Genomic DNA, 26,042 nt, shown 5'->3' with positions numbered 1-26,042 from the left:
CAAAAAAAAAATCCACTGTGCAAGTAATTAAGTAATATCAAAAAGTTTAAGTGAACAGAAGTCTCTGTGTCTCTCTGGAAGCCGGGTCTTCCCTTGGACAGTAGAAGTGTTTGTCCCTTCTGTCTGAAGGAGAGTTTGTCTATGCTGTTAGTTTCGTCCCTTCTTGTGAAGGTGATGTTAGGTTCCTGGGGATACCACGTGTATTCCTTGGCTTGTGGGGTTTTTGTTCAAGGGTTTTGGGAAACTGTTTTTATAGGTTGTGTAGTGGAAATTCAATCAAACTCTATGGCTTCGAAGAAGAAAACAGTCACGGTGCTAGGGTACTTTTCCGCGAGGAAGGTGAACAACAAGGCCGAACAAGATTCTCAGTCAAGGGCAGAGGAGATACCGACTCAGCAGAACTAAACCGAGAAGCTTTCCGTGCCGGTGCAAGAAGAGCCAATGGGTGTTGAATGTTACGAACAGGAAGGGGACATGCAATCAATGAGTAACGACCGGAGTGATTCGAATCCCACTAATCAGGTTGGTCTAGAGGTTCAAACAGAGGAACGCCGAGCACCACCACTGAGTAGTGACGAAACCGGTGAGCAAAGTCGTTGTGATTCAGTTGACGTGGAGAGTCTGGAGTTAAGGCAAGCTGTTACAAAGTTAAAGCCACAAACGACAGATTTTTCCAATGATGCTCAGGATTTAAAACGCATTAATGCTCAGCCTCCAAGTGCGCAAATTCAGGATATCCATCTTAATAAGATTGGGGCGCATTTAAAGGAGTTTGACCCACCAATTAATCCTACCATATTAGGAAATCCCACCTGCCCTGATCCACGTCCACATGCATCCGTTGAAGATAGTCACACAACCAAAACCGACGGACACTACTCCCCCAGCAATTAGTACCGAATTAAAACAAGTCTTCAATTCAATTGAGACCAGCTGCCCTGCACGTGACAATCAAAAAAACCCTAAGGTTTCCACGCCAGCCACCAAACCACGTTGGACTACGGTTATATGTGTAAACAACAAACCAACAGAGGAATTATCACATGGCAAACCGAGTAAGGGGAAAAGAACAGCGGCACTTAGTGATGACCATTCCAAGTTACCAAACAAACCCTATCAGGTTTCAAGGAGTGAGGAGGATGTTGGAATCAAATTGGCGGAGGTTGACACCCAGCCCCGCCAGTCGCCATGAATTGCATAGTATGGAACTGTCGTGGGCTTGGGAACCTGCGTACAGGGAAGGAGCTTGGAGAAATATTTCGGGCAAAAGATCCCTCTATCGTGTTCATTGTCGACAGGGACGGACCCAGGTACAAGGCAAAGGGGGCCCGAGCCCCCCCTGGGCCCAAAAAAAAAATTTTTTAGCAAGTAAAATTTTTTCAAAATAAAAAAATAGGGGCTTGGGCCCCCCTGAAATTTTTGCTCCGGCCCCCCTTCCCCTAGCCCATCATCCGGCATGAACCCCCTTCCCCAGTTCCCCTAGCCCATAATCCGGCCCCCTAGCCCATAATCCGGCCAGCTCAGAGCAGAGCAGAGCCCATAAGGCCATAACCCAATCCACAACAAAATAAAAAAAAAAAAAAAAAAAAAATTAGAGAAAAATCTCAACCTCAGCAGTCCAAAACCAAACGGAGAATGCAAAAACCAAAGGAAAAAAAAGAAAAAAAAAAAAAAGAAAGGAAAGTGAGACCGTGACGGAGCGAGACGAGAGCGAGAGAGACGAGCGAGACGAGAGCGAGAGAGACGCTGAGTCACGCGGCGAGAGCGAGACCCACGCCGGCGAGACCCACGCCGACGAGAGCGAACCCAGCTGCTTCCAGCGAGACCCACGCCGACGAGACTCGAGAGCGAACCCAGCTGCTTCGGCCTTCGAGCGAGAGTCGAGAGTCGAGACCCACGCCGGCGAGAGCGAACCCAGCTGCTTCGAGCGAGACCCACGCCGGCGAGAGCGAGACCCACGCGGGCCACGCCGCCACGCGAGACGAGATCAACTTGCTGCTGCTGCCGCCGGTTGCCGTTTCCCGATCTGCCCAGCCCAGCTTCACAGAATCACAGGTATTTGAGCTTTAACTCTTATCTTTTCCTTCAAATTTCAAAACCTTGTGTTGTGAATCTGTGATCTGAGATTCTGAGAATCAAAGAAATTAAGAAACTGTGCAGCTGTGCTACTGCTTGTGGTGTTTGAGTGCTTGTGTTGTGCTGATTTGGTGCTTGTGTTGTGCTGATTTGGTGCTTGTGTTGTGTGTATTTTTTTTTTTTTTTTTTTGGGTTTTTGGCTTTGTGACTGTGTTTATGGGCTGTGGCTCTTGCTGCCTTGCATTATATAGATAAAAGAAATAGAAAAGAGATAGAGTCAGATGCTTTGTGGCTTTGTGCCTTTGTTGACCGGTAGTTGAAGTGTTGGACATTAGTTGGACATAATAATAGGGAATAGGGAAAAGTGGTGTGGAGTTGCTGTTGGGCAAAGACAAGCGACAGGGGAGAAAACAAAAAAAAAAAAAAAACAAAAAAGTAAAGTTAAAAAAAGTTTTTGTGAGTAGTGCTTGACTGTAGTGGGATTTATTGGATATTTGGGTTAGTGGGTCAAAATTAGAAAGATGAAGATGAAGACAAGAGACAATACAAAGATACAAAAAACATAAAAGATATAATTATATAAATAAAGGAAGAGACAACACATAGACATAAATAAAGGCAGTTTAAACACAAATATATTAAAGGCAGACAAAAGACAAAAAGAAAAAAAAATAAATCATATAATATAAGAAATTATCACACAAATTTAAAAAAATAACGGTAATTCTTATATAATTTTTATTTTATTTGTAGATCATGAAAAAATCAAGTACAATGCTTGATTTTTTCAAAAGAAAGGGTTCAACTTCAAATTCTTCTGAAGTCAACGTGGAATTGCCAACAACTAATGTTGCTATTCCAATTCCGGAAAATGCGGAAGTTCCAATTCCGGAAAATGCGAATGTTCCAATCTCTCAAACACAATTTCAAAGAATTGACCTTGATTCTTTGGATTATGATCCTGGAACACGCAAACAGATATGGGAATATCATGTTAATCAACGTGATGAAATTCGACGGGCTTACATTAAAAAAGGTCCGCACCAACCTCCTCTAGAGACATTCAAAAAAAGTGGAAAGCAGAATCGTAGTTTTCAAGCTTCTTGGTATAGAAATAATTCAAAATGGCTTGAATATTCTCCTACAACAGATGCAGCTTATTGTCTACCCTGCTTTGTCTTTCATAATCCAAATGTGGTTGTGGGACAAAATACATTTATTGTTGGTGGATTTAGAAATTGGAAAAAGGTTGGGGGCAAAGATTGTTCTTTTCAAGTTCATATAGGAAAAGATCCTAACTCAGCTCATAGAGTTGCTGAGCAAATGTGTAAGGATTTGATGAACCAATCGCAGCATTTGCAAAGAGTAGTTGATCATTTCACTACTGAACAAATTGCAAATAATCGGTTGCAATTGAAGGCCACAATTTTTATTGTGCGATATCTTGCCTTTCAAGCTATAGCTTTTAGAGGTCGAGATGAAAGTTTTAGTTCGTTAAATCGTGGGAACTTTCATGAATCATTGGGTATTGTGACTTTTTGGAATGAGAAGGTTGCTGAAATAATAGAAAAAGCTCCAAAAAATGCAACCTACACATCACCTAGGATTCAAAAGGAAATTCTACATGTTTTCTCAGCCAAAGTGAAGAAGGCCATTCGGGAAGAAATTGGTGATGCAAAGTTTTGCATAATGGTTGATGAAGCTCGTGATGAGTCCATGAAAGAGCAAATGGCTGTGGTGTTTAGATATGTTGATGCAGAAGGCTTTGTGAAAGAACGCTTTTTTGGGCTTATTCATGTTGTTGACACTGCAGCTTTGACTCTAAAGAAGGGGATATATTCTTTGTTATCTCAATATTGCTTAGATATACAAAATATTCGAGGGCAAGGATATGATGGAGCAAGCAACATGCGAGGTATGTGGAATGGATTACAAGCTTTGATTTTGAATGATTGCCCATATGCTTACTATATCCATTGTTTTGCACATCGCTTACAATTGGCATTAGTAAAAGCATCAAAACAAGTTGTTCCCATTAGTCATTTTTTTCTTACATTGCTTTTTCTGATCAAAATTGTTAGTGCTTCATGCAAGCGCAATGAGCAATTGAAAGTTGCCAATGCTAATGAAATAGCACGTTTGATTGATCTTGAAGAGCTTGAGACTGGAAGTGGACTTAATCAAATTGGCACTTTACAACGACCTGGAGAAACACGTTGGAGTTCACATTTTAGATCAGTTTCTAGCTTATTAAGGATGTTTAGTTCAACTGTTGAAGTTTTACAAAATATAATTGATGGTGCAATTGATGGAGAAAATCGGGCAGAAGGAGAGTCAGCTTATGAAGGTTTAACTTCATTTGAATTTGTTTTCATCTTGCATCTTGAGAAGGAAACTATGGAGATCACTGATAAACTTTGTCAAGCTTTGCAAAGCCAATCTCAAGACATTTTAAATGCTATGCATTTAGTTTCATCTACTAAAACACTTATCCAAAAATTTAGAGATGATGGATGGGATGGCTTACTCACCACTGTGATATCATTTTGTGAGAAGCATCGCATTGATGTCCTGGATATGAATGCTCGTTATGTTGCGAGGCGAGGTCGAGCTCGTAATCAACCAGATAACGTTACAAATGAGCATCATTATCGAGTAAATATTTTTTATGCTACAATAGATTCTCAACTACAGGAACTAAATTATCGGTTTAATGAAGATGCAATGGAGTTGCTTAGGCTTAGCTCAGCTTTAGAACCTCGAGAGGCATTAAAATCTTTCAGAATTAGTGATCTTTGTTTGTTGGTAAAGAATTTCTATCCACAAGATTTCACAGATTATGACAAACAAGTGTTGGAGAAGGAGCTTTATCATTTTGAGCATAATGTAGTCCAAGATCCAGAGTTCAAAAAATTGAAAAGTTTATCTGAGTTATCTCAATGGTTAGTGAGAACTGGAAATTCAGAACACTACAAACTTGTTTATAGAATGGTGATACTTGTGCTTACTCTTCCAGTTTCTACTGCTACTACAGAGCGAGCATTTTCAGCTATGAAACTTGTCAAAACTGAACTTCGAAACAAAATGGAAGATGACTTTTTGAATGACTCTTTGATGTTATACATTGAAAAGGATATAGCTTCGACATTTAGTTTGGATTCAATAGTAGATGATTTTGAAGATTTGAAAGAGCGTCGAGTTCCCTTTTCATAGATGATTGTATAAAGAAACAATAGTGTTTCGCATCTTTTGTTTTTGTTAGTAGATTGTATCTTAATATATTAAGAAACAATAGTGTTTCGCATCTTTTGTTTTTGTTAGTAGATTGTATCTTAATATACTAAGAAACAATGATTTTTGGGTATTTGTCTTGGTTGATCATTTATTAATACTATATGGATGCGTATTTGAAAAAAAAAAAATTTTGCTTATCTCTAGCCCCCCCCGGCTTAAAATCCTGCGTTCGTCCCTGATTGTCGAGACACTGGCAGAAGAAGCAAAGCTAGATACGATTCAACAAAACTTAGAGTTTGAAAATAAATGGGTGGTACCGACAGTGGGGCACGGTGGTGGTCTGGTTCTTTTTTGGAAAGCCTCAATTAATTTGGTGGTGACTGATTCATCCAAGTATTACATTGATACCTAGATTGACAAAAGGTCCCCTAACGAATGGAGATTCACAAGGTTTTATGGTGAACCAGACACTTCAAGGCGAGGTGAAGCATGGGATAGTCTGTGAAGTCTTAATCACCATCTCGATATCCCATGGTTGTGTGCAGGTGATTTCAATGAGATAGTTAGACAGGAAGAGAAACTTGGGGGTGCAACAAGAAATTAGGGTAAGATGTAGCTATTTAGGTATGTGTTGGATGAGTGTGGCTTTCTTGATCTTGGCTTTGTGGGAAACAGATTTACATGGAGCAAGTACTTCGCAGATGGACATTCTATTTGGGAGAGATTGGATTGAGGGGTGGTCAATGCAAGTTGGTTCTTAAGTTCCCAGGTACAATTGTGCACCATCTCCATTGTACTTCATCAGACCATATGCCTCTATACATTAATCTTTCAGGTTTGGAAGTTCCATCAAGAAGGAAATTATTTAGATTCGAAGAGATGTGGTTATCGAATGAGTGTTGTGGTGAAGTGGTGGAAGCCTCGTGGTCATCTTACAATCACGGCTTTAGTGACAGTGACATCTTGAAAAGGGTTGAAAAATGTGGTTGTGATCTTGAATGGTGGAATCATAACATTTTTAGGAATGTGAGAAAGGAGTTGGCCAAGAAAAAGGAACTTTTGATTCAGGCCGAACTAGAAGCACAATTAACGAGGCTAAACACATGGGTTAGAGCGCTCAAAGAGGAAATAAACATCCTCTTAGATAAGGAAGCACACATGTGGAGCCAAAGATCACGCACACTTTGGCTAAAGAATGGAGATAGAAATACGGGTTTCTTTCATTGCAGAGCCACTAGGAGATTTCGGAAAAATGTTATTCGTGGGATTATGGATGAATCAAATAATTGGAGGGGGATCCAAATGACATAGCTACCCTTATGATCAAGTACTATTAGGACCTCTTCACCTCCTCAAAGCCGAATGCACAAGGAGCTGAGTTGGACCACATCCCTAATGTCATCACCGACCACATGAATGCAGACCTTGTTGCTCCCTTTAGAGATGATGAAGTAAAGGAAGCTCCCAAGCAAATGGCTTAAAGCACCAGGACCCGATGGCATACCACCATTATTCTACCAACACTTTTGGGGGGTGGTTGATAGGGATGTAACAAACTCAGTTCTCTCATGGCTTAACACAGATACAGTCCCTCACCCAATAAATCACACCTTCATTACATTGGTCCCAAAAATAAAAAACCCGGAATTTGTCACCTAATATCGTCCAATTAGTTTGTGCAATGTCCTCTATAAAATTTTCTCCAGTCCTAGCAAATAGACTTAAAAATATTCTACCTACCATCATCACCGAGCACCAATCAGCTTTTACCAAGAATAGACTGATTTATGATAACATTCTTGTGGCTTTTGAATCACTTCATAGCATGAACAACATGAATTCGGGGAAAACAGGGTATATGGCTATTAAACTTGATATGAGTAAGGCATATGACCAGGTGGAATGGGATTACCTTGAAAATGTAATGAGAAAAATGGGTTTTAACGAGAGGTGGATAGGGTTTATCATGGCATGTGTAAAATCAGTAACTTACTCCATTTTGATCAATGGCGAACCTCAAGGCTTTATCCAACCCACTAGAGGTATTCACCAAGGTGACCCACTATCACCTTTCCTCTTCCTACTTTGCACCGAGGGGCTCCATGGCCTAATCCAACAAGCAGCAGTTTCGAGAGAGATCAAGGGCTTCCCTTTTTGCTAGAGGGGCCCAACACTAACCCATTTATTGTTTGCAAATGACAGCCTCCTCTTTTGTAGGGCAAGTGGTGATGAATGCAGGAAAATCCTTACTATTCTTGAGAAATATGAAGAGGAGTCAGGCCAAAAGGTGAACAAAAACAAAAGAGCAATTTTCTGAAGCAGATCTACCACGGAAGCAACAAAACAAGAAATAATGGCTGCCTTGGGTATACATGAAATTGTGAATTTTGAACAATACCTTGGGCTACCATCATTGGTGGGTAGAAAAAAGAAAGAAGGCTTCAATTTTATCAAGGAGAAGGTGTGAAAAAAATTGCATGGCTGGGAAGGGAAACTCTTATCTCAAGCCGGTTGTGAGGTGCTCATTAAAGCGGTAATACAAGCCATCCCAACTTATGCTATGGGGTGCTTCAAAATACCTTTGGGTCTTTGCCACGAAATGGAAACCATGATCAAGAAATTTTGGTGGGGACAAAGAGGAGAAAAAAGAAAGATCCATTGATTGAAGTGGGAGGAACTAACCAAATCAAAATTGGAGGGAGGCATGGGGTTTAGGGACATTGTTATGTTCAATGACTCCTTGCTAGCCAAACAAGCATGGAGACTTTTGAAAAACCCGGACTCATTGCTACACAAAGTTTTTAAGGCGTGATTCTTTCCAAATTGTACCTTTATGGAGGCTAAATGGTCAAGTAGTGGCTCTCATGCTTGGAGGAGCATCTTACATGGAAGGGAGGTTTTGCTTAGGGGCTGCCAATGGAGGATTGGAAATGGGAAGGCAGTGAGTATATGGCAAGACCATTGGCTGCCAAGGAAAAATATGCCACAAGTTCAATCACATAAGGTGGACACAATGGCTGATGCTAAAGTGGAGATCTTGATTAATGGAGACACAAGGCAGTGAGATCATGGTTTGATTGATGGTTTGTTCTCCCCACAAGAAGCTGAGTTGATCAAGTCTATTCCCCTCTCAAGGTGCGCAGCTGAAGACACTTTATTTTGGCCATTCACTAGCAACGGAGTGTACTCAAGCAAGTCCAGGTACAGATTTTTGAAGGCTGAAACACAGGCTGAACGGGATGATGAGCAGATGGAGCATGACAGAATTTTGTGGCGGACAATCTGGTCTCTACAGGTACCGAACAAAATCAAGAACTTGGTGTGGCGAGCTTGTAGGAACTCGTTGCCAACTAAAGAGACTCTGGTGAGGCGAACTATCATCGAAAATCCAACATGTGACCACTGTAAACATGACCCCGAATCAGCACTTCATGCGCTCTGGAATTGTAGCAAACTGGATGTGGTGTGGGAAGAAGAACCATTTCAATATTGCTGAAGACGACACACCTTTGTGGACTTCAAGGAATTGCTCTCATGGCTCATCACAAAGGATCGCAGCTTGGAGCTGTTTGCAACGTCGGTGTGGCTTATTTGGACCCAAAGGAATCAGGTGCGTGTGAGCCAACCAATCTTAAATGTCCATCAAATTCCGTCGTTGGCAAAGGAGCGTGTAGCTGAGTTTGCAGCCACCCAACCCGAGCCTTTCATCACTCGACTTGCTCTCTCTGGTTTCCGGGCTAAGTGGCATCCTCCACATCCTAAACTGGTGAAGATAAATTGTGGCGGAGCTGTCTTCAAGGAGCAGAAAAAATCGGGTTATGGAGTAGTGATCCAAGACAGCAATGGTTTAGTCTTGGCCTCTATGTCTAAACTCTCACCATAACAGTACACACCCATAAAGATTGAAGCTTTGGCTACCTCATCAGCTCTGGAGTTTGTAGCTGAGTTGGGTTTTAACCGAGCTATTTTGGAAAGACTCAACAGGTGTTGTCAAATGCTTTGAGAAATAACAGCACTTATTTGTCTTCCTTTGGTTTATTAATTGAGGATATCAAATGTAATGCTAGTTTTATTAATCAATTACTCTACTCTCATGTAAAGAGAGAGGGTAATATAGAAGCGCATCACTTAGCGAGACATTCCATTAGTATTTCTGATTTTTCGGTGTGGATGGAGACTGTTCCACCACCATTTATTTCTCTTGTACTAGCTGATATTGCTGGATTTCCCTAATAAAAGTTGATCATATTCCTTCTCAAAAAAAAAAAAAAATCAAAATTCTCTCTCTCTCTCTCTCTCTCTCTCTCTCTCTCTTCGATGAGTGTAGAGATTTCCTGCCTTTATTCCCATTTTTTGTTGATATTTGTGTCTAGTTCAAAACTTCAAATAGAAATCATAACTCAGATGATCAAATAAACCAACAAAAGTTCAGCAATTTTGCACTAGAATTCAAATGAGAGAGACACTGGTGGTGGTGCTTTTAGATTTGCTACTGCAATTGCTATGCTTGCCACCATCTACCCCTCATTGCTTCAGGTTTCAGAGTTTCATTTAGTCACTCTCTCTTCCTTTCTCTCGGTTAGCCACTTAGAGTATTAATTTACATCAGTTCTTCTAAAATTTTTTGTTTATTTTACAAAAAGAACATACTTTTTTTTTTTTTTTTACATAGCTACATTTACAAAACATCCACATTAGTTCATCTATTATACACTTCATTTTATTTAAATAATAATAATAATAATAATAATTGTGGGGTCCAATAATTGATGGGCCAGGCCCACTTGCTGATGGAGAGTTCAAAGGCCTAAGCCGAAAAAGGACATGGCCCGAGCTCAAGAATAATAAGGCCCAATTGGCCCGGAGAAGCAGCCGAGGACAGTGCAGTCCTCGGCTGACCCAAAGATCCACCAAGAAGAGGGGCAAAACGGTAAGGGGACATGCTTAAAGGGAAATCTAAAATATCTAAGAAAAGGCTGCTTTTACCATGTTCCCCATGCGTATCTCTGCGCCTAACAGAGCCTTATCCCTTAACTTTATTAACCACTCCCAACAACTTTGGGTTTGGATTGACAGGACAAGTATCAGTCTTGGAAATGTCGACCCTACACATGGACGAAGGAAAGTGAATGCAGACTAGTATAAAAGAAAAATTAAGTAATCTAAGAAGGGGGGCTGGGAGGACTGGCCAAGAAAGAAAGGCTCCCAGTCTACCTCCAGAAGAAAGGCCCCAAGGGTGAAAACGCTTAAATCACATACGAACACCACCAGAACCACCACGGGGTAACTAAGGCCTAGCCTTTCGAATCCACTCTCTACAAATGATATTGTTTAGGCCCATTCACGTGCGAACCCAACTCTACTGCGGTTCACCGCGAAACGTGTCCCTACAATAATAATAATAATAATAATTATTATTATTATATATTTCTCTCTCATCTCAAACACACCTCCTCACTTTCTTCTCTTTGCCTCTCTCATCCTAACCCCTTCCCCCCCCCCCCCCCCCCCCACACACACACGACAAGGTCATATCATTAACTGTAGCAATATCGGTAGGGCTCCCGTGACAGTAGCAAGGTCATACAACAGCATTTCTAGTGGGTTTTCTTATGGGTTTTCGTATGGGTTTGATTTTGAGTTGATTTTGGTTTGGGTTGATTTTGAGCTGGATTTGGGTTGGGTTTTTCGGTGAGGTTTTTTGGTGGGGTTTGGGTTGTTTTTGAGTTGTTTTTGGTTTTATTTTATTGATTTTGTGTTTGGAAAATCAACTATTGAAATGGCTTGTGGTGGTGATAGTTGGGTGGTGCTAGGTTGTTATGGTGGTGGTGGGTTGGTGGAGGTTGATGTTGGCTCTTTTTTTCTTCTTCTTTCACAGTGAAGGTTGAATCTTCTCTTCTTCTTCACGGTGAAGAGAGTACAGGGAAATCAGACAAGAGAGGATGTGAGAGAAAATAATAATAAACAAATGGGATACAAAGCTATAGTAACTTTGTATATATACACAGTTACTATAGAAATTTTGCATAGGAACTGTGTTATAGACCCACTAATGTGGGTAATTTTTGAGCAAAAATGTGTAAAATTGATAATTTTTTATATTTTACAATCACTAGTGTGATTGCTCTTAGGTTTTCCTTTTGTATTTTAGGTGTCTTGCATGTTTCTCCTAGTTACAATCTACTTGGGTTTTCTTTCTTTCTTTTCTTTTCTTTTTCTTTTTTTTTTGGGTGTCCTATTTATCTTTATTTTGTATTTCTTTTTTTTTTTTCCCCTCTCAGGTAGAATTTTGCTCTATCCTACTCTTAGTATATATGCGTATAAAACTTTCTTCTAGAGACTTGAACTCCGACCCTTACTTCCCTCCCACCCTACAAGAACTTAAACATGTAGATTGACTATCATGTCATGGTGTGCATTGTGTAGTGGAAAATTTATCATGTGTTGTTAGTTGGGAAAGTTTGTTATTAGTAATTTTTGTTGTTGTTTGACTTGTTAATTTTATTTTAAATTTTAGATCTATAATTTTTTTTTTTTTTTATGGTTTTTAAAAAGATAAATGATATTGTTAAGAGGGGCCAAGTATAATTTTATTGTACAAAATTACTAAAATTAATACACACACATACATACAAAGATACATACATGTAGGGGCCAGTTAATCAGGAGGTATTATTAAGGTTGTACGGATTGGGCCTACGGCCCAATCCGAGGACATTAATTAATCCGAGAATGACCAAATGAGGTTATAATGGGAATGGTATAAAGAGAGAAATAAGAATAGTACAAGATAAGTCCAACACACGTCCGAGGAGAAAAACCATCTCGGAAACAAGAATCCGAGATCAATAAAAGTGTCTTATCACCCTAGACCTTCTTCAAAGTTACATCATAATTAGGAGTTGGATGTTGGACAAGGGGTAAGTAGAGGGAGGCGAAAAATATCTTCAAAGGCTGCTACCTCCATATTAAATGCCTCCCAACTAACTCTCTGGCCGCATTAATGTGGAGGTGATACCTGAATAGTGACCAAGCAGCCTTACAGCTACTATTTGATGGTTCTGAGAGGTGTTGGATGGGACAAGAAGGAACTCCTAGAATCCAACCTACACATGTATGGTAGGGATAACACCAAGATTGCAATATATAACATGGGAAGGTGACCTAAAAGAGGGATCGAAAAAATCAAGAAATCTTTGTAAGAATACAGTGAAATCTTGTAGCTTTGTCAAAATACTAGATATTATAACATAAGCTCCTCAAACCGTGCCGAGGATAGATTTTCTCATTTACTTGTGTTCAATAATCTTAGTTCAGAAATTTTTATTGTCCATCTTTTGGAGTAGAACTAGTTCTTTCACCCACACTCTATAAATTCATTGTTTGGACTTGTTGGGCTTAAACCCAATCCTACACTAGGTCCAATCCAAATTCAGTCCTTAAAATTGGCGTCGTCTATAGGGAAGCTTGATTTATTCTGAAGGAGATTCGGGTACAACGTTCACGATGGAGGAAACAGGTCTACACCAGGCAACAACAGGACCACACCAGGTAGATGTTAATTTACATCAAGCAGAATCAAGGGGTTCTTAGCATAGCAATCCGCGTAGGAGCCTTGAATAAAGAGGTGGCCGTGAGGGAAGTGTGCACATAACTCATACCAGTAAAAGTCAATCTCAAGGGAAGAGCCATGTTTCCCATGCAAAGGATGACAAAGACATGCAACATGAAATCGATGAATTGAAGAGGGAATTGCATCACACTCAGCGAAGACGTTCGTTGCCCAGCTCTGAGTCGTCCTCTGAAGAGACAGATGGTGCTACCCAGCGAGACCTTCTCCTATGATGAGGAGTACCACCATAGACGTAGATATAAAAGCCCGCATTGCAAAGGCTTGGGGAACGATGCCATGAACAAAGCGCTGAGTCAAGTTTCTAAATCACCCTTCATACGAAACATAGAAGGTGCGAGTCTTCCTCGGCGATTCCATCAACCCACGTTCACCATTTATAATGGTCGAACAGATCCGGTAGAACATGTCAACCATTTCAGTCAAAAGATGGCCATTCACTCCCAAGATGAGGCCTTGATCTGTAAGGTCTTTCCATCTAGCTTGGGCCCAGTGGCGATGAGGTGGTTCAATGGTTTAAAGGCGAACTCTATTGATTCCTTTAAGAAACTCACCTGGGCCTTTGGTGCTCGCTTTATTACTTGTAGCAGGGTTCCTCGGCCTTTGGGATTCTTATTATCTATGTCCATGCAGGAGGGTAAGACTCTGAAGGCTTATTTAGACAAATACTAGGAGATGTTTAATGAAATAGAAGGAGAGTACGATGATATGGCCATTAGCACTTTTAAGGCTAGTCTTCCAACCGAGTATGATTTGAGGAAATCTCTAACTGGTAAACCTGTTACTAGTGTATGTCAACTAATGGATCAGATTGACAAATACAGAAAGGTAGAAGAAGACCAACTACAGGGGAAATGAAAGGCTAAGGTGATCCCTTAGGAGAGGAGGGATTTCAGGTTGGACCGATACAATAATAACTGACCTCGAAAAGACTTTGTTGGGCAGCCAGGATCTGCCAACACCCAGGTGATTAACGCTGTGTTTCGAGAGACAGTGCAACAAGTGTTAGAGAAGATTAAGAATAAGCCATTCTTCAAATGGCCAAACAAGATGGCAGGAGATCCTATGAGACGCAACCAAAACCTTTATTGCCAATATCATCAGGATCATGGACACACTACTGAAGATTGTAGAAACTTGTGGGACCATCTGGACCAGTTAGTCTGAGAAGGGAAGTTGAAACAACTTTTGCATCATTCTAGTGGTCGGGGAATCCAAACGGATTTAGAGCTTCAGGGAGATACTTCTTCAAGACCCCATTTTGGCACAATAAACGTTATTTTTGCTGCCCCGGGGAGGACCAGATCTTGTCCTTCCAGGGTGATGTCGGTATCCCGTTATCCAGCTGAGGAGTCTAGTTCAATGCCTAAGAGAGCCAAGATGGGTATCCCGTTAGTGTTAGGTTTTTCAGATGAGGACAAAGTTGGAACCATACAGCCCCATGATGACAATCTAGTGGTTGTGTTTAGAATTGGTGGGTACGATGTGAAAAGGGTGATGATCGACTAAGGCAGCGCTGCTGACATAATGTATCCTAACTTGTATAGGGGGCTAAATTTGAAACCTGAAAACTTGACAGCCTACAGTTCTCCTCTAGTGAGTTTTGAGGGTAAAATGGTCGTCCCGAAAGGTCAGATCAAATTACCTGTGCAAACCGGCACAGATGTGGTGGAAGTGGACTTCATTGTCCTAGATGTTTTCTCTCCCTACACGGCCATTATGGGCAGACCCTGGCTTCATAGCCTGGGGGTCGTCTCCTCTACTCTTCACTAGAAGATGAAATACCCATCCGGAGACCAGGTTTTGGAAATAGTAGGAAATCAATCTACAGCCAGACAATGCCTAGTAGCAGCTATCCAACATCGGCCTAAGGCTGAGACCTCGACCATCGTTAATAATGGCTTATAGCAGTCAGAAACTCCGGCGTTGCCCTTCAATGGACCAGCCGATGAGGCGAAATGTGAAGATCTAGAGAGAGTCATTATTGGTTACGATCTGAAGAAGTTCTTTCAGGTTGGAGCTCAATTGCCTCTACCGAAGAGGGAATAATTGGTTGAATTCCTTCGAAAAAATGCTGATGTGTTTGCATGGAGCGCTTATGAAGCCCCGGGTATAGATCCAAGTTTCATTTGTCACCACCTAAACATTAACCCTTCCATCACCCTGAAGAGACAACTACCTCGATGTCCCTCAAAAGAGCATGCCGAAGCTATCAAAAATGAGGTAATCAAGCTCAAATAGGCAGGGGCTATCAAGAAAGTTTTCTATCCTCAATGGTTAGCTAAAGCAGTGGTGGTGAGAAAGAAAACTGGGAAATGGCGTATGTGTGTGGATTTCACAGACCTCAATAAGGTCTGTCCCAAAGATCCTTTCCCTATGCCTCGGATAGATCAGTTGGTGGATGCAATAGTAGGGCATCCTCGGATGAGTTTTTTAGATGCCTTTCAAGGATATCACCAAATACCATTAGTGTCGGACGATCAGGAAAATACAGCTTTTGTCACTCTAATTAGAAACTATCACTACAAAGTGATGCCTTTTGGTCTGAAAAACGCAAGGTCTACTTATCAGAAGATGATGACTAAAATGTTTGAACCACAATTGGGCAGGAGCATTGAGGTCTATATTGATGATATGGTTGTAAAGAGTAGGGTGGCATCTGAGTATGTGGACGATCTTGCAAACATTTTTGAAATTTTGAGAAAGCATAAGTTGCGCCTGAATGCTTCTAAGTGCTCGTTTGGGGTAAGCTTGGGAAAGTTCTTGGGCTACATGGTTACTCATAGGGGAATTGAGGTAAACCCAGATCAGATTAAGGCCATTAACAGCTTGCAAGCACCTCGAATTCCCAAGGAAGTCCAGAAACTGACTAAGATGACTGCTGCTTTGAACTGATTTATATCCAGGTCAGCAGATAGGTGCAGGCCCTTTTTCCTTTTACTGCATAAGTGGAAAGGATTTGAATGGACCGAGGAGTGCACTCTAGCCTTTCAACAGCTTAAAGAATACCTATCTCGGCCACCCATCATGTCTAGTCCCGAGGTGGACGAGGTTCTGTTTGCTTACTTGGCGGTAGCCTCTTACGCAGTAAGTTTTGTGTTGATACGAGTAGACGGTGGTATCTAAAGACCAATCTATTACGTAAGTAAGTCGCTTCACGAAGCCGAGGTTCGATATTTATTACTAGAGAAGGCCATTTTGGCAGTAGTGCATGCTACACGGAAACTCCCCCACTATTTTTAGGCACACACTGTGATTGTTCTGACTCAATTACCACTCAAATCAATACTTCGGAGCACAGACTATACCGGGAGGATTGCTAAATGGGGCACAATTCTAAGAGCTATTGATATCAAGTACATGCCTCGTACCTCTGTAAAAGGCCAGGTCCTCATCGATCTAGTGGTCGAGTTTGTTGAATTTCTTGAAGAAATAGATGCGAAGCAGCATGGTATGGATGAAAAGTCAGTTGGCTTAATCTCCACCCAATACCCCTCACCCTAGAAAGTATATGTGGATAAAGCAGCAAACCAGCGAGGATCAGGAATGGGGCTAGTTCTGGTATCCCCCGAAAATATCACCATTGAAAAGTCCTTGAGGTTGCGATTCTCGGCTACAAACAATGAAGCGGAATATGAAACTTTGTTGATGGGAATGGCGATGGTCTAGAAAATGGGTGGAAAGGTAGTGGAAATGTTCTCAGATTCCAGACTGATCGTAGGCCAAGTAAAAGGGGAACTGGAAGCTCGTGATACAAGAATGCAAGAATATTTGGGTCAGGTTAGGCGTATACAAATGAAATTTGAATTCTTTGATTTATCGCATATCCCTAGAAGTGGAAATACCCATGCAGACTCTTTGGCTACCCTTGCCACTTCCTCGGCACAGGTTTTGCCCCAAGTGATACTTGTCGAAGATTTATGCACCCCTACCTCAACAAAGAAAGATTTGCTCCAGGTCCATCAAGTCAAGTTGGGATCAAGCTGGATGGATCCTATATTGCTGTTCCTTGAAAAGGATATATTGCCTAATGAGAAAGCAGAAGTTGAGAAAATACGAAGGAAAGCTCCTCGGTTTTGGTTGTCCGAGGATAAAAAGTTGTATAAACGTTCTTTTTCTGGGCCATATCTACTTTGTGTACATCCCGAGACATCAGAGTCACTCCTAGAGGAACTACATGAAGGAATCTGCGGAAGTCATATGGGGGAAAGATCCCTATCTCACCGGGCCATTACTCAAGGATACCAATGGCCAGGCATGCAAAAAGAAACATAGGAATATGTTAGAAAATGTGATTAGTGTCAGAGATTTACGCCAAACATTCACCAGCCTGGAGGAGTTCTTAATCCTCTTTCCAGCCCTTGGCCTTTTGCTCAATGGGGTTTGGATATTGTAGGTCCTTTCCCTAAAGTACCAGGAAATAAAAAGTACCTGCTGGTCGGCACAAATTATTTTACCAAGTGGGTCGAAGCTGAATCTTTGGCTAATATCAGAGATGTAGATGTCAAAAGATTTATTTGGAAGAATATCGTTACTTGATTCAAAGTTCCCCATACTCTCATCTCGGATAATGGCCTTCAGTTTGATAGTAAAGCCTTCAGGCAATACTGTTCTGATCTGGGGATAAAGAACAGGTATTCCACTCCAGCCTATCCGCAAGGAAATGGGCAAGTTGAAGCTGTCAATAAGGTTATAGTGAATGGAATTGAAAAGAGGTTAGACGAGGCAAAGGGAAAATGGGTGGAGGAATTACCACATGTCCTTTGGACGTATCGAACAACACCTCGACGGTCAACAGGGGAAACCCCTTTCTCAATAACATATGGAGCCGAGGCTGTAATCCCTCTAGAAACAGGTTTCCCGACGTTGAGAAAAAATGCATTTACCCTGGACAGTAATGATGGGTTGTTGGAAAAAAGTCTGGACTTGATCGAAGAGCGAAAGGAGAATGCAATGGTCCAACTGGCTTACTACTAGCACAAGCTCAAGCAAGGTTACGATATCAATGTAAAGCTAAGGCCATTGGCCGTAAGAGATCTGGTATTGAGGAAAGTTTTGGGAACTACCAAGAATCCAGCCTAGGGAAAATTAGGACCCAATTGGGAAGGACTGTATCGGATAACTTCGATGGCAGGAATAGGTGCATACTATTTGGTGGACCTAGATGAAAAAACTATACTCCCCCCTTGGAATGTAAACAATCTAAAGAGGTATTATTATTAATAAAAATAGTCCTATTTAGTTTTTTCTTTAATTTACTCTAATTATGCATCATATGTTTCCCTATCTATTGAAGTATTAAACAGAAACTAAGTTATGTCAGGTTCCTTGGATCACAAACTTAGTGGAAATTAATACCCTATGACATCTATTGAAGTATTAAACAGAAACTAAGTTATGTTAGGTTTCTCGGACCACAAACTTAGTGAAAATTAATACCCTATGACATCTATTGAAGTATTAAACAGAAACTAAGTTGTGTCAGGTTCCTCGGACCACAAACTTAGTGGAAATTAATACCCCTTGAACTGAGTTATAATCAAATTTGTAAGCCAAAGTAAAATCCATGAGCATCACTTAAAGCATTTTGAGGTATCCTGGACTTTCCTGTTATTTAAACGTTTGGATGTTTTCTCAGAGTTTGAAACTTATTAGAATTGATAAATTAAGAGCATGTCTTGATAGTGCTATGGATTTAATAGTCATGATCTGCTCGGATTCTCAGTTAAAATATGTAAAACTGTGTTTTCCCTCATATCAGCAAACTTCATTCTTCTATGGCATATGGTTATGTATGAACAAAGAATAGACAAAATGAAAATTGCATAAATAAAAAATAAAATAATAATAACCCATGTAAATTTGGAAAACTAAAGTGTACATCTCATTAAAACTTGTCTTAAAAAGAAAAAAGAGAATTTTATTACATTAACTATAACTACCCTATGTAAAAATAAAGAGTTATGGTTTTAACTTTATTTGGAGCTTGTTCTTGGAGGCTTTGTCAACTGCTTCAGGAGGAACAACTTTCTCTTTCTCTTTAGGGACTTCTCCAGCAGGTATGGTAGTTGAAGCTAAAGCCTGCTCAAAACTTTGAGAAGCTGCCCCATCTTGAGGAACCTCTGCAGCCTTGTCCGAAGAGGAATCTTTAGGAGCTTCAGGTTCTTTGGACTACTCCTGCTGACTGGGAGGAAGAGGATCCTGAGTCTAGGCTTCCTCGGCAAGGTCAGTAACTATAGAGGCCGCCTCTTCTTGGTTGGAAGGAAGGTTCGAGGCTTGTATGGCTGGGGGGAAATAGATGTTTTCTGGCCTTCTCAGCTCAGAAGAAGTCTTAACCCCAGCTCAGTTGAGAGCTTATTCCCATGTCTGAGCACAGTAGGCACAACATACGGTAGGGACCTCTACCGGGAGGGTATCCTCGGTCTCGACTACACCGATGTCGTAGCCATGCTGTTCAGCCTCTTCCCTTGCCTTCTCGGCCTCTACTTTTGCTTTCTCCGCCTCGGCCTTTGCTTTTTCGGCCTGATCTTTGAGCCTCTGGGCTTCTTTCAGTTGTTTCTTAAGGGTTGCCATATGTTCCCTAGAAGTAGCCAACTGATCATTGGCCTCACGCAGGCGCTTCCTTTGATCCTCGGCTTGTCTTTGTGTGCTCTCCAAAGCCGAGTCAGCACTCTTGTGGGCATTCTCCTCATTAGCCAGCTTTTTCCTTAATTCAACATTGCTTTGATCAGTAATGTTGAGTGTCTGCACAGCAGCTACCCACCTTTTTCTCTCATCTTCCAGTTGCTGGTAGCAAGAATTGGTTATCTTCTCAAGCCTGAAAGTGGCTTGGACAGCCTAAAAGAAAAGGGTCAGTAACATAACAAATATATATATATATATATATATATATATATAGTAATTATAAGTAAAAAAAAGGGTTAGCATCATACCATGCCCAAATATCTCTTACAATTGAGGAAAACCTCGTTCTTCCTAATATTCCGCAACTCGGTCATATCTTTTGGAAGTAACAAAGCCTCCTCCAAGGCCGAAGCAATGTGGCACCCAATGCCCCCATTGAAGTCCCTAAGTGATGCATCATCTCTCAAGGGCTCACCACCAAGCATGGGTGCTAGGAGCCAAGCTTGAGACTCCGGAGGTTGAGTATCTGCCCTTTCCACGCCTCGTTGTGACACGTGGCTAACTTTTTGCTTCTTCACAGCTCATTGAGCCTCGTCTTCACGAGTTGGACGAGATCTCCCGGTCACCACCACGTCTTTACCTTTCTGCCCCCTCTTCCTCTTCGGATCAGCAGGTTCAGTCTTAGAGGGCAGAGATGGCTGAGAAGGAGGGAGAGGAGATTTGGGAGGAGGAGGAGGAAGTTTAGGTTGAGTGGACTTCCTCGATGCACCTCTTCCAGGTTGGTCTTCTATTAATTCCATCAGGCTCCTCTAGGATTTCCTCTGGATACCCATTTCGTTTGATGTACTCTCGGGGGATAAAGGCTGGTTGAACGCTTCGAATTCATCCGAGGTGTCTGATACGTCTACAATCCCCTCTGAATCTTCTTTTTCTTCTTCCTCTTCTTCAAGAATGAGTTGGGAGGATGATGCTCCTATTGAAGGAGTGGCAACAAAAAGTGGTTGAGTATGGGGAGTGCCTTTAGAAAATGGAATACCCTCTGAAACAACGAACCCTTGGTAGGCAACACTGATACGGTGGAGTCGAGGATCGTTGGCTTTTATCACGTACTTTAGGGCTTGGAAGGCAAGAGAAAGGGGTGTATACCCAAGAATCAGGTGTGCCGCTCGCAGTTGGCAGTCAGCTTCGTTTACGTACACCTTGGCACTCAAAATCTTATCCAAACTCTCTTTGTTGATTAAATTAAGCTTGGGTTTAGTAGAATTCTTATCTGCAAAATCATTAAATTAGAATAAAATTTCGTCAGAGACAGGGGTGTTAGGAAACAAAAGAGAAATGCGAACCAAGACATATAAATCTACAGCTATACCCCCACCTAGTTCTCCCTCCTTAGTTGGATAGGGTAGGCCATCGTGCTATTCCCCAGAAAAGATTAAGAAATCCTCCTTTAAGTTTTTGATTGAAGTGGGGAGACACTAGATTAACCTTACTTCGGGATGCCTCGACTTAAGGTAATATTCCTGCCCCTTCAGGTGGTGTAAACTGTATACCCAATTCACATCGTGGTGGGTCAAATTTAGGTTCATTCTCTCGTTTAAAGCTTCAATACTCCCCAAGACCCTAAACATATTTGGGGCGCACTATGTGGGGGATAGTCTAAAGAACCTGAGGTAATTCCTAGTGATGGTACCCATGGGAATGGTCATTCCCCCCTCTATGAAGGCGATCATGGGAATGACCACCTCTCCTGTTTTTCTAGCATCTACCCATTCCCCCTGGGCAGTGTACCTCATGCCTACTGTTGGTGGGATCCTATACTTAGCTCTAAAACTTTCCATACCCTCCTCGGACTCAACTGAACGTTTGAACTTACCCATTTTTCTAAGAGGTTTTTGAAGAACAATTAACAAGTTTTAAACGAAAACTAAGAGGCGTTAAGAAAACTTACAGGTTTAAAAAAGGGGTCCTCGAACATATTTCTAGTATTTGTAGACGCACAGGGAGATGAGAGAAAGAGACAGGTTCAATGTAATGAGCTTTAAGACTGTGTGATTATTGAAAGAAGGATAAGGAATTGATTTGAAAAGCTATTTATAGTGGCGCAGAAGTTACAAGCGGGAAAGTTCCTGCTCGTAAAACTAGAAAAATCCTCCACCGTTCGATTTACATCCTACCGTTGAACGTGGGGGACAAAGGTGCTGCCAAAATTTAATGATGGCACGCTCTGGATGCCGAAGCGTCAGGAGCGTGCCTTGAGCAAGTAGAAAGGCATTTGGGAAATCAGGAATACAGAATAAAACCATAAACAGGATGGACTGAGGACATTGAAATCATCCTTTCCTCCCGAGGAGTTGAAAAGCAAGATTTTGAAGGGCTATTGTGGGGGCCAGTTAGTTAGGAGGTATTATTAAGGCTGTACGGATTGGGCCTACGGCCCAATTCGAGGACATTAACTAATCCGAGAATGGCCAAATGAGGTTATAATGGGAATGGTATAAAGAGAGAAATAAAAATAGTACGAGATAAATCCAACACACGTCCGAGGAGAAAAACCATCTCGGAAATAAGAATCCGAGATTAGTAAGAGTGTCTTATCACCCTAGACCTTCTTCAAAGTTACATCACAATTAGGAGTTGGACGTTGGACAAGGGGTAAGTAGAGGGAGGCAACAAATATCTTAAAAGGCTGCTACCTTCACATTAAATGCCTCCCAACTAACTCTCTAACCGCATTAATATAGAGGTGATACCTAAACAGTGACCAAGTAGCCTTATAGCTACTATTTGATGGTTCTAGGAGGTGTTGGATGGGACAAGGAGCTCCTAGAATCCAACCTACACGTGTATGGTAGGGATAACACCAAGATTACAATATATAACACGGGAAGGTGACCTAAAAGAGGGATCGAAAAAATCAAAAAATCTTTGTAAGAATACAGTGAACTCTTGTAGCTTTGTCAAAATACTAGATATTATAACATAAGCTCCTCAAGCCGTGCCGATGATAGATTTTCTCATTTACTTGTGTTCAATAATCTTAGTTCAGCAACTTTTATTGTCCATCTTTTGGAGTAGAACTGGTTATTTCACCCACGCTCTATAAATTCATTGTTTGGGCTTGTTGGGCTTAAACTCAATCTTACACTAGGTCCAATCCAAATTCAATCCTTACAATACATATATACATACATACATACATACATATATATATATATATATATATATTGCAACTACTTACTCACTTATTTTTATATTTAAAAATACATTTTTATTTAAAAACCTACAGAAATAAACATGACAAACCCACATAAAATTATTTAAAAAAAAAAACTTATTTTATATTTACAATTGGGTAATATGTAGTGAGACCACTTGTACGTTTAAGTTCTTGCAGTAAGACCGGTATTTTTTTTCCGTCAATTTAGTATATAAATTTTGGTACTATAGCAATAGATGTTCTTATTTTTGCACCAAATTATTATTATTTTTTAAATGAAAATGAAAAGGTTTTATTGCAACATCATAAAAGTTCACACGGGGTTAGTATTTTTTTTTTTTTTTTTTTTTTTTACAATTTACTAAATTGGTAAAGATGAAAAAAAAAAATTAAGAAGCTCTTACTCCAAAAGTATATAAAAGTTCTAGAGATGCTGCAATTGACACTTTTTAAAATTTTTAACCGAAATTTGGGTTCTAATTATCACATTTGGTAAAAACTTTTATCGTCAAATAAGAGATGTGAAGCTCAATCTTCACGTACACAAAACTAATTGGTGTTTTAATCTAATGATAAAGGATAGTCATTATTTAGCGGCTTTGATATTTATATCTATAAATTAAATAAAATATAAAACAAATTACTCCACTTTTTCTATATTTAGTATTTTTTATAAACAAAATTTTATATATCAAAAAGGAGGGTAAAAGGGCCAGTCTCATTTCTAACTTCTGAGAGAAAGATCCAGCGGGAGGGAAGGGATGGCAATAGGCCAATCCTAATTACAAAATGTTGCCCAAGGGGCAATATTATTAGACAAAAAATTTACATGTCTGGAAACAAAAACAAAGTCCAAAAGAGCAAAGAACTTAGAGTTAACCTAATATAACTAGAAAAGAGAGCTAAAGATTTTGTAGGAGAAAAGGAAAAACTTTAGAATCTCCTTCAAAATCAACAAATTTCATAATCATCTTCAAAGCTAAAAGGACAACTTTTGAATCTCCTTCAAACACAACGACAGACTATTAGTATTACTATGAGTAATTACCGTTTGCCTAGCCTTTTTTTGTTTTTTGGGAGAGCTAACAACTACAAACTTGGTTGCAATTAATAAATACAATTTCACTTAATATCGTTTTATTAAATGTAGATTTTTACAAATCTGTCATTTGAATAACATTTGCTTCTTATATCCCTCATTCTTGCAAAAAAATTTATATTTTCAAAAATATATATAAAAAATAAGTTTATGAATCGAATAGTAAATAATATCTATTTGGTATAAAATTTAACATGCAAGTTGAGAATATAAAAAAATATACAATCCAAGAGTTATATTTTTAAAATATGTAACTATCTATTTTTTTTTAGTATAAATTGTAGCAGAACTTTACCCCTTATATTTAATATCTTAATATATATATATATATATATATATATATATATATATATAAAATAAAAGCCATACGTTGTGTAAGGAGTGAGAAGTGAGGAGGACAGTAGGGTCTTAACCTCACTTCACTTTACTTTTACCCAGTAAATAAATCACAAAGACAGAAACCCAAATAACGCACATTATCGAATGAATTAGCAATGTCTCAGCCGAGAACAAAGCCTAAATTATCGTTTGTGTTTCTCCCAGACCACATCATTGACGAGATCCTCAGTTGTGTACCAGTGAAATCCTTAATCCGATTCAGGTGCGTTTCCAAATCTCGGTACTCAATCATTACAAACCCCATTTTCATTTCCACACACTTCAACCGAGCCAAATTACTATTTTCCAATGAAGAAAACAACAACAATGATAATGGTTATTTGCTATATACACCACTACATGTGGATCCTCTTCTTAATAGCAGAAATTTGTGTACTGTTGTTTGCAACAGCGATGGCGCATTGAGCAACAACATTTCTAGGATCGAAATACCCTTTAGTCATTCTCGGATAATGGGCTTTTCTAATGGCATGTTCTGTTTTGCTAGCTATGTGGAAAACTGTAGACATATAATGTATTTGTGGAACCCAAGCATTAGGAAGTTTAAGATGCTCGCTGCTACCTCGAGTAGAAAACTTACTACCATGATCACGTGATAGTTTCGAGTCCATGGACTACTTCTTTCCTTGATCCACAACAACCACAAGTACTCCCACTTGTGTTTTCTTTAAGCTCTTGAAATAGCAATTGAAGAGATCACCAAGCTCTTGACATCAATCTTGATCTTGATAACCCTAAGTGTGTATGAAGGTAAACACCTCTAGATCTCACAAGAGATTCACACACACAGCATATCAACAACCTCTAAAATGTGGCTAAAGTTTTTCCTTTTATACTTGAAGGAAAACATAAAACCCTATACATCATATGGGCTTGGGTTGAGTTGGAAATTTTGTAGAAAAAACAATCTGCATGAGCTTCGATCGATCGAGTCTAATTTTCGATCAATCGAGCCTTGTAGAAATTGAATAGTAATTTCCTGCAATTACTCAGTTCCAACTTTACACATAACCACACTTTCAGCAGCCTAAATCTAGACTAAATGTTTTAATCATGGTTTGCCAACATTACACATTGAAGTTCTAATACATTTAGATCCTAAAGTCATCAAATTTTTTTCTTCTTTGATGCAATTTGCTTAGTACCCTTTTGACGTTTTTGAAGCATTTGGTGCGGCATTCTTTTATGACCAAGTCTTCCATCTTCAGTAGTTATAGGAGCAATTAATTCAGGTCTTTCAACAAATGTTTCTCCTATTTCTATTTTTTGACTGACTATGTACTTGTCCTTCCTGGATTTTCTTACAATTTCCTCCATTGTGTCTTGCAATAATTTTCATTCTTATGTATCTGTTAGATATGTATAGTAAGTTATGTGTAGAATAATGTTTAAATCATATAGTAAGCAAAGTGATGTAAGTATGCTTCAATTACCTGATGTTCTTCAACTTTACGTAAGTCATTTTGCTTATGTGAAATTTCCGTCTCCAAAATCTTCATAACCATGTAATTTTTTTTTTCCATACTTCAAATTATATTCATCAAGATGCAGTTGGAACAAATATTCATTGCCAATTATTTTCTGAATCTCTTTTGGTAAAATATTCTCATCTAATTTCAAAATATGTATGAACAAAGTATCATACAATTCGCAAAATATGTATACATACATGCGTCATGTCTTGTACAAAATATGTATACTTCAATTTTCATATAATAAAGATATAGGGTTGATATTTATATATGAAATTACCTCTTCTTGCA

The 26,042-nt window shown here is 39.9% G+C and overlaps 3 protein-coding genes across 3 annotated transcripts; all 3 read left to right on the top strand.

Annotated features, from left to right (window-relative positions):
• The first annotated feature begins 1,188 nt into the window (after window positions 1-1,188).
• On the top strand, window positions 1,189-5,289 carry LOC126691418 (uncharacterized). The gene is made up of 3 exons (XM_050386465.1): window positions 1,189-1,310; window positions 1,676-2,055; window positions 2,900-5,289. Exons 1-3 carry the CDS (start codon window positions 1,189-1,191, stop codon window positions 5,287-5,289), a joined length of 2,892 nt encoding a protein of 963 aa, XP_050242422.1.
• Window positions 5,290-8,143: 2,854 nt separating this feature from the next.
• LOC126691417 (uncharacterized) lies at window positions 8,144-9,193 on the top strand. Its single transcript, XM_050386464.1, has 3 exons — window positions 8,144-8,370; window positions 8,485-8,773; window positions 8,834-9,193. Exons 1-3 carry the CDS (start codon window positions 8,144-8,146, stop codon window positions 9,191-9,193), a joined length of 876 nt encoding a protein of 291 aa, XP_050242421.1.
• Window positions 9,194-16,612: 7,419 nt separating this feature from the next.
• LOC126691416 (uncharacterized) lies at window positions 16,613-17,917 on the top strand. The gene is made up of 2 exons (XM_050386463.1): window positions 16,613-17,195; window positions 17,487-17,917. Exons 1-2 carry the CDS (start codon window positions 16,613-16,615, stop codon window positions 17,915-17,917), a joined length of 1,014 nt encoding a protein of 337 aa, XP_050242420.1.
• The last annotated feature ends 8,125 nt before the right edge of the window (window positions 17,918-26,042 follow it).

Source organism: Quercus robur, chromosome 7 (genome assembly GCF_932294415.1).
Source record: "Quercus robur chromosome 7, dhQueRobu3.1, whole genome shotgun sequence".
Classification (NCBI taxonomy): Eukaryota; Viridiplantae; Streptophyta; class Magnoliopsida; order Fagales; family Fagaceae; genus Quercus; species Quercus robur.
Note: the sequence above shows the minus strand (reverse complement) of the source record. Positions and strands in the feature narration are given on the sequence as shown.

Coding starts and splice junctions, on each gene's coding strand:
- LOC126691418 (XM_050386465.1), top strand. CDS start 1,189: ATGAATTGCATAGTATGGAACTGTCGTGGGCTTGGGAACCTGCGTACA. Junction 1,311..1,675: donor GTCGACAGGGACGGACCCAG/GTACAAGGCAAA, acceptor AAAAAAAAAAAG/AAAGGAAAGTGAGACCGTGA. Junction 2,056..2,899: donor CCAGCTTCACAGAATCACAG/GTATTTGAGCTT, acceptor ATTCTTCTGAAG/TCAACGTGGAATTGCCAACA.
- LOC126691417 (XM_050386464.1), top strand. CDS start 8,144: ATGGAGGCTAAATGGTCAAGTAGTGGCTCTCATGCTTGGAGGAGCATC. Junction 8,371..8,484: donor ATTAATGGAGACACAAGGCA/GTGAGATCATGG, acceptor GCCATTCACTAG/CAACGGAGTGTACTCAAGCA. Junction 8,774..8,833: donor ATTGTAGCAAACTGGATGTG/GTGTGGGAAGAA, acceptor GTGGACTTCAAG/GAATTGCTCTCATGGCTCAT.
- LOC126691416 (XM_050386463.1), top strand. CDS start 16,613: ATGGGTGGAAAGGTAGTGGAAATGTTCTCAGATTCCAGACTGATCGTA. Junction 17,196..17,486: donor TCAAGGATACCAATGGCCAG/GCATGCAAAAAG, acceptor CTTGATTCAAAG/TTCCCCATACTCTCATCTCG.